At 65.2% G+C, this 15,205-nt stretch overlaps 1 protein-coding gene across 6 annotated transcripts in view; it reads right to left on the bottom strand.

The window, feature by feature from the left end:
• Nucleotides 1–15,205, bottom strand: part of COL18A1 (collagen type XVIII alpha 1 chain) — a 75,994-nt gene that overhangs the window by 30,390 nt on the left and 30,399 nt on the right. For 2 of the 6 annotated variants that reach the window (XM_047798142.1, XM_047798145.1), the window contains exons 1-2: nucleotides 10,501–11,899; nucleotides 1,455–1,999 (exon numbers count right to left, since the gene is read on the bottom strand). In XM_047798142.1, the coding sequence (XP_047654098.1) occupies nucleotides 1,455–1,999; nucleotides 10,501–11,884 (1,929 nt within the window). In that variant the 5' untranslated portion in view covers nucleotides 11,885–11,899. Of the gene's footprint in view, nucleotides 1–1,454; nucleotides 2,000–10,500; nucleotides 11,900–15,205 lie in introns of those variants that run through there. The other 4 variants (XM_047798149.1, XM_047798155.1, XM_047798166.1 and 1 more) reach the window with 2 other exon arrangements.

Genomic DNA, 15,205 nt, shown 5'->3' with positions numbered 1-15,205 from the left:
CGTATATAAAGCGCTCATATAAACCAGTAAGAAAACATTGAATCCATTAAAACACAAATGCAAAGGACTTTCAGCAGCCAAGTTACAAAGGAAGAAACACCAAGCGCCAGTAAACACGTTAAGTATTAAACGAACAGCATCCGTCTTCACTACCAACCAAGACATCAGATGGAAACACCCGGACCCTGTCTGCCTGCGCGTCCAACCGCGAGGCGGAGCTGCACGGACCACCCCAGGCCGGCAAGGCCCCAGGAGGAGGCACCCGGGCCGCCCGGCTGCGGGAGGAGGGTGACCTCTGTGAGCGCGGTGGGACAAGACCCCCGTCCCCCTGGGCACTCGAGCAACTTTTGTGTCGAAACGTTAAAGCGACAGAGACCCTGGGGGGAAACCTCACACCCAAGGCGGGAACCACAGACCCTCGCCGACAGCGCGACACTCTCTGACTTCTCACCAGTTAATCATGTTCGAGGATCAAAATGAAAACACAAAGGGGCCCAGTGTGGTGTCAACGTCCTGCCGGCTTCCCAGACCCCGCGGGTGAAAGTTCCCGCCAGAGGTGAAAGGTCAGCTTTCGGGACCGAGTCACCAGGACTTAGAACAACTTTAACCAAAAAAGCAGCCTTTGTCTGGGCAATAATTAACCTTCTGTCCCCTGGGGACACAACCCCGGAGCACACACAGGGACCCCTGTCTGGACCGCGGCGCAGGGGCGTGCCCGCCACAGAGTGGCGGCAATGGTAGAATTCGGGGACTTGTGACCCCAGGGGACAGCGCCTGCTGAGGGTGCCCACGCACTGTTTCCAGGAGGCAAGGTTCCAGCTAAAGGTTCCAAGAAGCGTGGGGCCAAGGGCTCGGGAGGAAGACCCTGCTAGGATCTGGGATCTGCTCCCCTAAAATGCAGACCAGGGCCAGCCCTGGGGGAAGGGGCTTCCTGGGGGCAGAGGGGAGGCAGCCACGCCCAGGTCAGTGCTGCCCGTGCGGCTCTGAAGCGGAGGCCTGCCCTGGGGCTCACCGGCCACGGGGCCAGTGTGCAGTCTGGGAAAACCACCACCAGCACGATTCACGCTGGCGAGCCCCCCGGCCCCGCCCCACAGGGTGCAGCTGCCCCCGGAAAGGCCCACACTCGGGGCTCTGCTGCTCTCTCTGTGCACGCGCTGCAGCTGGGCCTGGGCACGGCCCCTGCTCACCACGGGGAGGGCGCCTGCAGCCCCAGGTCACCATGGGGCACAGCACACACCAGACACACACGCACGGGGCACGGGTGGGCACCCGGTGAGGCGGGCGGTCCCAGAGGTGCAGGGAGCACGTGACCCGTGGGAGCAGGGAGCGAGGACCCTGGCACCTGACCCGAGGCGGGCAAATGGCCAGCCCCCGTGGGGTTTTCCTGTCCCCGCTGCCGCGGCGGGTGGGCGCGCCGTCGTCCCCGGCCCCGGGGCCGTGGCCCTCGCAGTTACCTGGAACTTGTCAGGGTCCGCTCGGCCGGCCTGAGCCACGAAGAGGCGGGCGTCGGGCTCCAGCTGCAGGGCGCGCAGGGAGCGCGACAGGGGCTCCAGCTGGACCTCCTCGCAGTCCACAAAGAGCGCGGCGTGCGCGCCGTCCACGCTGAGCGCCAGGTGTGTCCAGCGACCGTGCAGCGCGGGCAGCGTGAAGCTGGCAGCCGTGCGCGTGCGGGCGGTGCCGGGCTCCGTGTACAGCAGCTGCACCTGCTGCTGCCCCCCGCGCGCCGCCGCCAGCTTCACGCCCACCAAGACCACCGCCTGCGCCGCGTCCGTGACCGCGAACAGCACGCCTGCACCGGCCGAGGCCGGCCGCACGCGCATGAGCAGCGAGAAGTCGCGGAAGAACGTGCGGGGCACAAGGCTCAGGGCCGCCTGGCCAACACCGCTGATCCCGTCGAACTCGTAGGCAGGCCCCACGTCAGGGTCGTGCACCAGGGCCACCTGCCGCGGCAGGGGCTCCCCGAGCATCTGCTGGAGCCCCACCTCGACGGCCTCGCCCTCTGTGGAGAGAAAAGGCAGGAGTGAGGTCACGCACCACAGAGGGGAAACCGAGGCACTGGCCACCCTGGCACTGGTGCCCACCCTGCTCTCCCGCGCCAGCAGGGACACGGCGGCCACCTGTCCATCCAGGCGCACACTGCTCCACGTGGGGGTGCGAACCAGCATGGCGGGAGGGGCAAGGCCACGGCCAGCTCGGTGACCACGTGCCCTGTCAGCACAAGGCTCCCACTGCCAGGTGCCGGGGGCTCGAGCCCGCCCCCGCTCCTGCGCTTGGACCCCGAGGTAACGCACCTGACACTGGTCACCACCTCCAGCCCTTCAAACATCACAACGTGGCGACAAAGAAAGAGGCTGGACACAGGGGGTGGCCTGGACAGGTAGGGCCACCAGAAGCCTGGATTGCTGACTTCTGGGACCAAGATGAGGGTGTCCGGGGCTGGGGGCTCAGGGTGGGGCCCACCTCTGTCCAGGGGGTGTGGTCACTGCTGGACACAGGAGGGGGTAAGCGCCAACCCAGGGACAGACCGGTTCCCAGCAACCTCCGGGACACGCGCGTTGCCAGACAGAGCGGGGATTTGGGGCCGTGGTCTGGCCCAGAAACGGCCCACCGGGGTGTTTTCTCTCCCACCACTATCTGGGGGGGCACGGCCCCCAAAGGGAGGCCCTGGGGCAGACGCCCCTCCGGGAAGCGGCTGCTGGCATGTAGGTGTCCTGAGAAGGCCCGGGTGAGCCTGCAGGGGTGCGTGTGGATGTGTGTGAGGGTGGCAGCGTGACTGCGTCAGTGCGTGTCCTGTGTGGCAGACGCCTGGGATCGGTCCTTGAGCACAGGATCGGGCTGACCCAGGACCTCCTAGAACGGAGCAGAGGGAAGAAACGCTGAAGCCCAACTTCCCAAGACAAGCTCTGTTGTTCAAAGGGCCCTGAGGACAATCTATGAAAAGAGAAGAGACAGCCACCGGCACGAGGACGGGGGCTTCGGGCACCTGCGGGGGGGTCCTCCCGCCTTGTGAGCAGCACCGCCGGCCCGCCGGGCTCCCCCTCAGCCTCACTCTGTGTCCTGCAGGTAACACCCTTTGCGATGAGAGGTGGGGACAGTAGCATCCGTGGACGTGGCCTGGCCTCAGCGCCTGCCCAGGGCGGATGGCCCCTCACAGGAGCAGGGGGACCTTCACAAGGTCCCTGGGCTCTGGGAGGCCAGGAATCACTTCCTGCTCAAAGACAGACTCCGCTGTCCAGCAAGACAGCACCGTCCAGGTCCCTTAGCATCAGCCACGCCCGGGGCCCACGTGTCCCCTGAGATTAGGAAGGAAGACTCTCACCGGCCTGGGTGCCAGTGGCCCTGGTGGCCCAACCCCGCTGTCCCCAAAGTTAAGCATGGATGTGCCCCAGCAGCACCCTTCCCTCCAGGCAGCTAGACGTTTCCAAATTAATGAAGAATGCAAGACGCAGCAGCAGCTGGTGTCCTGGGCTTGAAGACAATAGCTTGTAGCAGGGGATGTCTCAGGGGCCTAGAAAGAGAGACGCACACGAGGGACAGGCCCAGGAACCGAGAGACACAAGAGCTCCTTCCCAAAGTTTCCTGTTTCCTCTGCATGAAATTCTTCTTGCTTCCCATTGGGAGAAGCCTCCGAATGCCAGGACCCTGAGATCACAGGTCCAGGCTCCAATTACAGGCAGCTGGGGTGGCCACACCTTCCTGCAGATCTGGCAGCTGCTGCGCTGGACACGCTGGCCCGAGGTGCTGGCCCAGCCAACTCGGGAAGGAAACCAGTTCCTCTGCAACAGCAATGCCCAGGCCGAGCTCTGGGAGCTCAGAGGGCACCTTCCTGGAACACGATGGGTGGCACCATGGCCAGCCCTGGCCCCCCTGGTCGGCCACCCTCCCCTGCAATCAAGGAAGCAGGGGACTTGCCTGGTAGAAGATAGGTTCCCTTTCAGTAGACAGGCAGCCACGAACAAGTGGGATGGATCCTGACACGACCAACTGAGATGTAGCCCAGGTGCCTCAGGCTGGCTCGACATCGAAAGCTGACGAACGCAAATCCGCCACTTCAACAGGGTAAAGACGAAAAGCCACACGCTCGTGGCCTTAGATGCAGAAAAGGCCTCGACAAACACTCTCTGTCCACCAGGAACAGAGGTCAAACTCCTCCCTTGATGAGACCATCGCAAGCCACAGCCAACATCGTGCTTCGTGGTGAGACACTGGAAGCTTTTCCACCAAAGCGAGGTCCACGGCAAAGACCACGCCCCCCCCTCCTTTCCAACCCCGCGCGGGACGGTCTGGCGACCCCCGTGACACGAGGACCGGAGATGAAAGCACGTGGATCGAGGAGGAAGAAGTGAAAGTGTCCATTTGCAGGTGGCCAATCGGAAAGAGAACTGAAGAAGAGCCCAAACAATCGTCCAAAACCCTCTTGGAACGAGCGAGGCTGGCAAGGGTGTAGGACACCAGCGCGACATAAAAAGTCAATCACTTTCCTCTGCACCAGCCATGAATGAGTCGAACTTGAAGTTCAAAATACAAACCGCTCACATCAGCAGCCCCCCCAGAGAAGAAGTACTCACTCACATTCACCCCAGGCACACACGCGACCCATGGACAGGCCCCGCACGAGGAAAACGACACCGTCCGACAAGAGAAATCAGAGAATAAATAAACGCGAGGGCGCTCCATGGTCACAACTAGGGAGGTTCGACGCTGCCGAATGTTGGCTCTTCCCACCTTGACCCGCAGAGTCAACGCCATCCCAGCGGAAACCCCAGCACTGTGCTACCGCGGGAGAACCCCCACGGCTGCCTCGGTCCCGAAGGAGAACGACGTCGGGCTTCGACGCCACCCGCCTTCAAGGCCCGGTGTGAGGCCACGGTGAACAAGGCGGTGTGGAGGCAGAGCAGAGAAGCCGACCAGCAGGACAGAAGAGAGAGCCCAGAAACGGACCCACGCGAGTGTCCTTAACCCATCTTTAGTTAAGCAGCAAAGGCACTGCAACGGGGGAAACAGACTCTCCAACAAATGGTGCTGGAACAACCGGACGTTACATGCCAAAAAAAAAAAAGGAAGAAGAAGACTCTCAACACGGACCTCATGCCCTTAACAAAGCGCACTCACAGTGGATCCCAGGCCTACACGTAGCCTGGGAAACGGCAAACCTCCCCGAAGACAACGTGGGGAAACCACTCATGGCCCTGGGTTTGGGAATGACTTTTGAGATACAGCACCACAGGCACGATCCTTGAGGGAACCGAAGCTGGACGCCCCGACATGGAAACTTCTGTTCCCCAGGAGGCACTGTTAAGAGAATGCGAAGACGAGCCACAGACTGGGAGAAAAAATGTGCCGAGCACGAATCCGATGAAGGACCGTGACCCAAACACACAAACCACACCTGAAACCCGACAATGAGATTAAAATATGGACAGAACTCCCCAGAGAAGACAGACAGACGGCAAATCGGCCCAGGAGAAGACAAGTGAAGACAACGACGGCAGAGCCCGCTGCACGGCCCAGCACGGCCCGGAGCCCGACGGCGGCGAGGACGAGCGCCGGGGCGGCGGGACCTCTGCCACGGCTGGGCCCCCGGAGCCGCGCTGCCGCCGCCCTGGGAGACGGTCTGGTGGCTTCTCACGAGACGCCCCCGCTCTTCCCGGGGAACCCCGCAGCCACGTTCCACGGGGTTATCCTGCGAAAAGCTGCACGTCTAACAGCCACCGTATTCACAGCTGCCAAAGCCTGGACGCCACCGAGGACGGCCCTCAGGAGGGTCAAACCCTGGTCCCTCCCGACAAGGGACGCGAGTCAGCGCGAAAGAGAACAGCGCGATCAGGTCCCGAGAAGCCCGGAGGAGCCCGGGCTGCGCGCTCCCGGGTGAAAGAAGCCCGGGCGAACCGACTCCATACCGTCTGAGTCCAGCTGTCGGACCCTCTGGAAAAGGCCCAACTGTGGAGACGGCGGAGGGACCCGTGTTTGCCGGGAACTGGGGTGGGGAGGGATGAGCAGGGGGAGCCCAGAGGACTTGCGGGGCAGTGACGAGGCCCCACTACACGTGGGTACGCGTCATCAGATCCACAGACTGGGTAACCCCGACGGCGAGCCCTGGGCTTTGGGTCGGGGTGACTATGACGAGTCAAAGCAGGCTCGCCGTCACCACGGAGGGACCGTCTGCGGAGCCGGCGGCCGTGGGGGAGGCGGGAGGGACACGGGAACTCTCTGTACCTTCCCCTGAGTCTGCTGTGAACCCAAAACTGCCCTAAAAAATAACCCTTTAAAAAAATCTGGCACATGATAAAAAAAAATAAGCAAACATTACAACACTATCATGAGATAAAACGGAAGATGAAAGCCACTAAGTGGGACAAAGGGGATGGTAATTTGGACAGGCCACTAGACGGGGTGTGCAGGCCCCCCCCCTGCACCCCAGGCCTGCAGGGGGGGTCCTCGTCATCGACAGCGGCCCTGGCCTCCCCCCGCCACGGTCCCGTGACGACGGAACGAAAGCACCTCAGTGGGAAACCGATGGGGTGTCAAATCCATCCCCGGCCCTTTGTCACCTGAGGCCACCGCCCCGTCAGGACGGGACCCCGGCCTCGACGCACGGAGAAAAGGCTGAGAACAGACCTCTCGGGCCTGGGGAGGCCACCCCACCCCACGGACACCTCGACCCGATTACAATGTGCAAATCTGCATGCGCGTGTCCGCCCGGACGCAGTCACAGGCGCGGGGAGCGTTTCTGACGATCGAGGAGAGGAAGTACCCACGGGCCTCCCGGGAGCCTCTGAAGAAAGCAGTGCCCTCCCGCGGGGGCAGCGGGCATCAGTGGTTAACGCAGGCTGAAGGGACTGGGCGGGGAGCAGGGCCGCCGGCGTCCAGAGACGCAGGCACAGTTGCCAACACTGTGCAGGAGGAGAGGCGCTTCCGGGTACACAGCGAGGTCCCCGTGCGCACAGCAAGGGTGGCGGGGACGCACACACGCGGGCGCACAGGTGCACGCCCGACGCGCAGCCGCAGCAAAACCACGGGCCCCACAGAGGTCTGTCCCCCAGCATGTGGGACCTGAGGGTCCCGTCACTCTGCAAAGGGACCCTCGCAGGGGGAAGGAGGAGGCCATCCAGTGTAGCCCACCCCAGGCACAGAACCTCTCCCGGTCAGAGAGCCAGCCAGACACGGCAGCTCCAGGAGGCCAGGAGGCAGGGCCAAGGAATGCAGAAGCCTCCAGAAGCTGGGAAGGCAGAAGCCTCCAGAGGCTGGGAAAGGAGAAGCCTCAGAGGCTGGGAAGGCAGGAGCCTCCAGAGGCTGGGAAGGCAGGAGCCTCCAGAGGCTGGGAAGGGAGAAGCCTCAGAGGCTGGGAAGGCAGGAGCCTCCAGAGGCTGGGAAGGGAGAAGCCTCAGAGGCTGGGAAGGCAGGAGCCTCCAGAGGCTGGGAAGGCAGGAACCTCCAGAGGCTGGGAAGGCAGGAGCCTCCAGGAGCTGGGAAGGCAGAAGCTTCTAGAAGCTAGGAAGGGAGAAGCCTCCAGAAGCTGGGAAGGGAGATGCAGAGTCTCCCCTAGAGCCCCAGAAGCCTCACAGCCCTTCATATACCTTGTTTTGGGCCTAGAAAAGCTGATTTTGGAATCTGGCTCCAAAGGTATTACATTTGTGTTGACTTGAGGCCCCGAGTTTGTGGTTATCTGTCCCAGTGGCCACAGGACACCCGTGCACATCTTTGCAGATCGACAGCGAGGGGCCGGGGAGCTCCCAAGCGGCCGGGCCCTCGCTGAGTGTGTGTGAACTCTGGGGGAACGGCTAACCCAGGGGAGAAGCAGCGAGAATGAGATGACAGCAGAGTGGCCCTCAGGGGCTGAGAGTGGCAGGTGCAGGCAGCCCCAGGGCCACCTCTGCAGGTGTGCAGGTTGCATCAGAGCACTGGCCACTCTGCACAATCTCTCCTCAGGACCGAGGCCTCTGTCTGCAGAACCTCCGCCCGTGACCCCACCCCGGTCCCTCTGGCCCCAGCTCCCTCCCCGCTCTCAGGGGAACGGCCCCGTCGGCCCACCCAGGATGGGACATGCGCTGGCTCTCACTCCCTGTTCCTCTGGGGCAAGAGACCCTGCACTGGATCCCCAGCAGTGCGCTGCTCCCCACAGCACCGCGGCCCGGGGACACACCCGCAGGGACGGGGGGTGGCCAGGCCTGCCCAGCTGGGGGCCCAGTCCGACAGGGACACAGAGGGAGCTGGCGGGGCCTGGGCGACTGCCCTGCCCTTTCCCTACCGGGCACAGCACAGGTCTCCCTCTGGACCACCTCTCCATGGCCGTATGTCCCCCCAGCCACGTGCCAGCCCCAGCCCCTCCTCCCCTGCCTGGGTGGGGGCAGGAAGGAAGCAGATGGGGGGAGCACTGGGAATGGGGGGGATGGGGTGAGGCCGCAGGCTGCTGTGCCAGGACCAGGGGGCCTGTCCGCACGCACCCCCCCCAGCCTACCGTGAGGGGAGTGGGCCCAACTCTGCCCCAGGGTCCGCCACACCCTGCAGGACACTCTGAGAGGGGGGATGGAAGCGGTAGTGCCACGGGGTGGGGGGAGCCTCTGCAGGCAGTTCTAGGAAGGAAGCAACCCCTCCTCCAAGAAGATGCCCCACCCCCACCCCACACCCCAGGAACTTCACTAGCCAGAGACAGCTGCACCCCAACTCACCCCCCCCTCCGCGGCCACCTGCACCTGCCTCAGCACATGGTGGGAGGGCGTGTCCAGTGCAGCACAAGGTGCCAGCGGTGGGTGGTCCCCCCCTAAGGTCCCTCCCAGAGGCCAGAGAAGCCCTGGGCCTGTGGGACCTTCCCCAGCCAGGCCACACCCAGTGGGGTCCCCGCTGTGACAAACATCTGAGCCAGATGACACAAGAATCCCTGGACTTCTGCTCGGAACACAGCCTCCCTCACAGGCTGGGGCCCTGCCAATGTGTGCAGATGTCCAGTGAGCTGTCCCCTCCAGGCCACTCCGCTGACCAGGCCAGCTGTGGTCAGGGAAATTCCACAGCCCACGCGGCCCAGCCTGGGCCTTGCGGGCAGGAGAGCCCTCCTGCGCCCGCCCCCAGCCCCGTGCCCAGCCGTGGCTGCGCCTCCTCCCAGAGGCGAGCTGCCTGGGGTCCAGCGGCAGGGCGTGTGTGTCCAAGGCCTGGGCGGGCAGGAGGGGTGAGGAGGAGGGAGAGGAGGCGGACGGTGCTGGGACGGCCTGGCGCTCCTCCGCGTGGGCCCTCCCGGCACGACACCTCCCTGAGGCTGCCCCTGCCCCACGTGCTCGAGGGGGCCGGGGCGAGGAGGCCCAGCCAGCGGTGGCGGGTGGGCACGCTGTGCAGAGCCTGGAGGGGGCCGGGCAGGCCTGTTTTCGGTGTTTAGCACCAACTTGCATGGGGTGTGGGAACACGCACCTCACTGCAGCCCCAGCCTCTGAGTGAGATCCATACCCACTGTGCCGAGCACTGGGCAAGGCCCTGCCTCTCCTGCCCCCTGCGGGGGTGGCCGCAGGGCCACCCTGCTCACAGGCGGGCTCAGCCATCCTCACCCTGGCGCAGCATCCCGGTCTGTCTGCAGAGGCCACGGCCCTGCCTCCCCCTCCATGGCAACCCTAGGTTTGCTTCCTCGGTGGGGTGGGCACCCCTGCCACGGGCACTTGCCTGGGCACTGCAGCCACCCCCTCACTGCACCCCAGGCAGGGATTCACCCAAACACACCCCCTCAGGAGCTCAGCTGGGTGACACCCCCTCTTGGGGCCCAGGAGAGCCACCCCACCCCCAATGGCCCAGCTTCAAAGCCCAGTGACTTTGGGGGTCAAGAGGAGAGTCACGGCTGCTCCCCTCAGTACCACGGGAGTAGGGCATGCACAGCGGGACGGGGAGGGGGGTGGGTGGCAGGCCAGCGAATGCCAACAGGCAGTGGGCGCAGCTCAGGGCTCAGCCCACTGGGGATGCAGAAGGAGCTGGGGGGCCTCAGAGGTTGTGCAGCCCTCCTACTCTCTGTCAGCCACACGGCGATGCGGGCACAGAGGCTCTGAGCTCCAGACGGGCTGGGCGGGTCCCACACGTGCCCAGACTCGCCGACTGCGTGATGGTCAGGACTTTGCCACCTCAGGGCAGCGAGTCCTGCACCCCTGCAGCTCCCTGCGGGCTGGGCGGAAAGGACCTCAGACACTGCAGCACCATGGCCGAGGCGGTGGCCAGAATTCAGTGTAAGTCCGCTCGCTCGGGAAGTCCTGCCACTGTTCGGGGCCTCAGGTCCCCCCCCCCCCGTGATGGGGCGTGACAGGTGGTCTCGGAGCCAGGGGCGGGGGTGGAGATCTCCGTCACACGCGGACCCTCTCGGCCTCTCCAGACCCCAGCCTCCCTCCTGCAGAGGAGACGGCGCACGCCCCCTGCCTCCCGAGGGCGCAGCTCAGGGCCCGGCCGGGGCCTCCGTGCAGGTCCTCCCTGCCCCGGCCGAGCCCGCCAGGCTGTGGGCCAAGAGGAAAGGCAGGCGGCTGGCCGGTGGGTTACCTGCAGCCGGCCCAATGAACACGCAGTGCCCGTCCTCCCGCGCCGGGAGCGAGGCGCAGGGGACCGGCAGCCCGCCCCCGTCCAGGTGGCTCCAGCACGCGTCCTCCAGGGTCTCGCAGAACTGGCGGCAGGGCGGCGGGGCGGCGGGGCCCAGGCCGCAGGGCGGGGCGAGCAGCAGGCAGAAGAACCAGGCGAGGAAGCGGTGGCAGCGGGTCTGGAGGAGCGCCCCCCAGGCCCGGGCCGCGGCCTGCACCTCCTCGCCGCTCCCGTGGTGCAGGTGGTTGGGCAGCCAGACACGCCCGATGCCCAGGCGGCTGCAGATCGCCAGGGAGGGCGGCAGGGGCAGGCAGCGGCCGGTGGCCCCAAGCTGTGCGGAGGTATGAGCGAGACCAGGCCCCGCAGAATTAGCCACGTGGGGAAGCCAAGCACCACCGTCCCCAATTAGAGCTGCCAACGCGACGTAGGACAGCGTGGCAGGGGTGCCAGAGGAGAGAGCCGAAGGGCCGTGCGCGCCGGGAGAGCCCGTCACCAAGGGAAGCAGAGGTGGCCTGCGGACGTCAGGGTGTCGGTGCTGCTGGCCTGGCCTGGCTGCCACGGGCAAGAGTCCTTTGCCGTCCAGCTCCTGGGACCGCCCGGGAGACGGCTGGCTTCCCCAGGGAGGAGCCCCACCTGGCGCGGGGGACAGAGAAGCTCTACCTGGGGCCGGTGGTGGTACCGACGGTGCCCTGAACAGCGCCAGGGGCCCGCCTGGGGAGGGCGGCGGCTGGGTGGGCAGCGGCTGGGTGCCGGCCTCCGTCCTCTGGGTGTCTGGCGAGCTCGGGGCCCCACTGCTCAGCCAGAGCGTGGTTCCATTCTCCCAGTGGGTGCTGGACAGCCCGGGGGTGGTGAGGGGGTCTGTGGGGGTCGGAGGGGCTGGCGTCCCCCCGCTGGCGGAGCTCTCGGGGTACGTGGTGTCGTCCCACAGCCGGATGAAGCGCTGGATGCCCAGAGCCACGTTCAGGATCTTGGCTCCCACACCCGCGATGTTCTCCTCCTTGGGGTCCCGGCTCCCGGGGGGGGCCGTGGGGAGAGCGGGGCCCTGGCCCTGGCCCCCCTCCAGCCTCTCCAGACGAGGCTCAGGGCTGGCCGGGGCTTCCCCCGCCTCGGTGGCGCCATCCCAGGGGTCGACGTGCGCGGTGGTGTCCTCTGGGCGCTGCTCAGGTGAGCTGCCCGGGGGTACAGGGGCTGGCGTGGCCTGGGGCACAGAGGCTGGCGTGGCCTGGGGCATGGTGGCCTCAGAGAACCACAGCCAGGGAAAGGGGTCGGCCCGGGTGGCCGCGAGGCAGCAGGCGAGCAGCAGCAGCAGGCCGAGGTGGCCATGCCGGCCGCTGGGGTCGGGAGCCATCGCGCTGTGTGCACCAGGGAGCAGCGGGCGGCCTCTGCCGTCCGGAGGTGGGGCCCGTCCGCTCCCGCCTCCCGCCCCCGGGCCTGCAGCCAGCTCCCCATTCATGCATCCAGGAGGCCCCTCCTTCTACCTTTTGGCTCGTGAAGGAAACAGACCGGAGCCTCTCCCCAAGGTGACAGCTCCCACCTCCTTAAAGCAGCCGCAGACCCGCCCCTGCCCCCCATCAGAGGCCAAAGGGCACGGACAGAGCAGAACTCCCAGCTCCCTCCGCTGGGGGCTGGGGGCTGGGGGAGGCGCGGGCCCTCCCAAGCTGCCGCTGAGTCCCTGCGTGGGGGTGCGCACGGGGGCTTTGGGCCAGCATTCCGACTGGTCCCCTTGGAGGTGGGGCAGGGGCTCCTGGGTACTTGGGGGCTTCGGGAAGGAGCCCCATCCTCGCCCTGCTCCCTGCAGGGCATGGACCCAAGGGAGAGGGCCTGGCACAGCCCCTGGGGGCGTCCTCCCTGGGTGGGGCTGGGAATGGAGGCTGGGCTCCTCGGGATGCCAGGCGCAGTCCCCAGGCCCACTTGGCCATTGCCCTCTGCGCTCAGGGCCAATCCAACGGAGAACAGCCTGGGAGCCTGGCCTCGGGCCATGGCTCTGGGGCAAAGCTGGAGCTTGGAAACCACAGGACTTGCTAGAGACCCTCCTGCTGCAGCTTGGAAACCACAGGACTTGCTAGAGCCCCTCCTGCTGCAGCTGCTGCCCTGAGGTGGCCAGTGTCTGTCCCCAGTGTCCAGTCCCAGGGCCACTAGCTCCCACTTGCTCAGAGTCGCACACTCCCCAGCCCCGCCCAGGCCCCTACCCCTGCCACAGACACCCGCTAGTCCTCGTCCATCCGGCCAGAGGCCAAGGCCTCTTCTTTCAACCTCGAGCTGCTCAGATGCACTGCCCTCTGTCCCCAAGGGCTGGAACCGCTCCCGGGCTAACCCAGCTGGGACCAGGTCTGAGGCCTGCAGGGCTTCTGCTTAACCCCTGAGAATTGCTCTAAAGGAACAGAGCACAGCAAGGGGGCATCAGCGGACTGGCGGTTCCAGACAGACAGAGAGACAGATGCCCTCCCCGCCGCCCCCACAGCTCAGGGCAGCCCCTGGGTCGGGTGGGGGCTGGGTGAGCGTGCCCTCCCTGAGCCCAGCGCTGCTGCCATCACTCAGGCACCTTTCTGGGTGTCTTGCTCTGGGGGTCCTCTGCCCGAGACTCGGCCGGATGCTGCCGTGTGGCCCGAAGTCCTGCCAGAGCCCACAATGGGGTGTGGGGAGCAAGTCCCGGTCACCAGGAGCAGGCCTGCTTGGGACTCACAGCCTGTGGGACCCTGGCTTGGGTTACAGCTGCCACCCCCCAGACAGCACCCGCCCTCTGTGCTGCTCCAGGAGCCCCGGCCCCGGCAGCAGGAGGGTGGAGGGGGTGGGCTTCCCACCTTCACGAGGACCCCCGGCAGGATGCACCCCCAGCTCTCTCCCATCCTGACCACCCAGCGGCGCACCCACACCCGCCAGGCCAGGGCCACACGCCGCGTGGCGGCAGGGCTTGCAGTGAGGGACCCAAAGGCCCGGCTCCAGGTCAGAGTGTTCGCACCTCGTGGGGGCCCACGTGACCCCCAACCACACACACACCCAGCCGCGTTTTCCCACCAGGCTCCACACTGGACCCCACGGTGCCCGCACGCCCGTCGGCCCTCCTGCCCGGGTCCTCTCCAGGCTGTGGCCTGGCTGCCACCCGGGAGCCCTGTCCACAGGCAGGGCCTGGTGCTCAGGATCAGAACCCCCATTCAGGACAGGTGGGCACTGTGTCACCTCTCAGGAGGTGGGGCCCCGCACGTCAGCATCCGGGTCTCTGCGGGGCCTTCCTGCCCTCACATCCGGAATTCTTAGAAATGCCCCAGAACAGTCTCTCACGGTTCACGGCCGCTAATGGGATTATATGCCTAAAAGTCTCGGGAAAATCTCAGGATAGAAATTCCAAAGGCCCTTCCCCTTCTCCCAGCACGTACTGGAGAGGGGACACTGGGCCGTCTACCCAAGTGGGGCGGGGGGCTCCCTTGTTCGCCCCATGGCCCCAGGCACTCGGCAACTCCAGGGCCACTCACCAGCTGGCTCCCTCCACTCCTCGGGCACTCACCCTTCCCAGGACAGCTGGGAGCACAAAGCCGTGGCAGCTGGGGCCTGCAAGGGGCCACATTCTCCAGGAAGCGGTAATGGCCCCAGCACCCTGGGTGCCCACACCACAATCCATCGGGCAGCCCCCTGCCCTCCCCCTCCTTCAGCCCCCCGCAACCTTCTGGAGGCCAAGGTCACTTCCCAGCACCCCAGAACACCACAGATCAACTTTCTCTGGAAAATGCCAGCCCAGCTCTGCCAGGAAGGCAGCTCCTAGCAGGAAGCAACCTGTCGAAGTGCTGGTCCCTGAGGCTCCCTGCACACATGTTCACATGCACCACACACACATGCAAGCATGCACGGAAACATATGCAAATGTGCACACACATGTAAACACAATACACATGTGCACATGCACCACAACATGCAAACATACACGCACACATGAAAACATGCACCACGTAAGACAAACACGCATGCACATGCAAACACACATGAACACGCATGCACAATGCAAACCTTCTCACACATGCAGACACACAGTGCAATGCACCACAACATGCAAACACGCATGCACACACATGCAAACATGCACACGCGCACACACGTAAACACAGAGTGCACATGCACCACAGCATGCAAATAGACGTGCGCATGTGCACACACATTAAAACACACATACACACGTGCACATGCACCACACACATCTATACGCTCACGCACACACATGCACACGCATGCAATCACATGTGCGCCTGTGCACATGCTCACACAGACACTGCAGCACTCAGAAGGCCTGCAGTATGGGCCTGCTTCCCCCATCTCCTTGGAGACACACAGGGTCTGAGCCTCGGAGCCCTGGACAGAGCTTCCATCTGCCCGCGTGGAGGGTCCTGTAGGTGCTGGTTGCCCCGGGGTCTGTGCTGTCTCGAGGTGGGATCAGCTTCCTGAGCTGCCCACGGGGGTGGAGGAGGGGTGAAGGACCTTTGAGGGACACCCTACGAAATCTCTGAAACACAGTAACGCTGGGCGAGGGGCCACGGTTCTGAAAGCGCTTTGTTCCCCAGGCCAGGCGAGCCCCCAGCCCGGCTCAGCATCCTTGCTGAGGAACTAGCCGGGGCCCCTCCACCCCCGGCGTCGGGCGGCCCCGACAGGTCCGTCCCCAGCCCCCAAGCCCAGAGCAGTTCCT

Source organism: Phacochoerus africanus, chromosome 1 (assembly GCF_016906955.1).
Source record: "Phacochoerus africanus isolate WHEZ1 chromosome 1, ROS_Pafr_v1, whole genome shotgun sequence".
Lineage (NCBI taxonomy): Eukaryota > Metazoa > Chordata > Mammalia > Artiodactyla > Suidae > Phacochoerus > Phacochoerus africanus.
The sequence above is the reverse complement of the archived record's forward strand: the minus strand, read 5'-3'. Positions and strand labels throughout refer to the sequence as shown.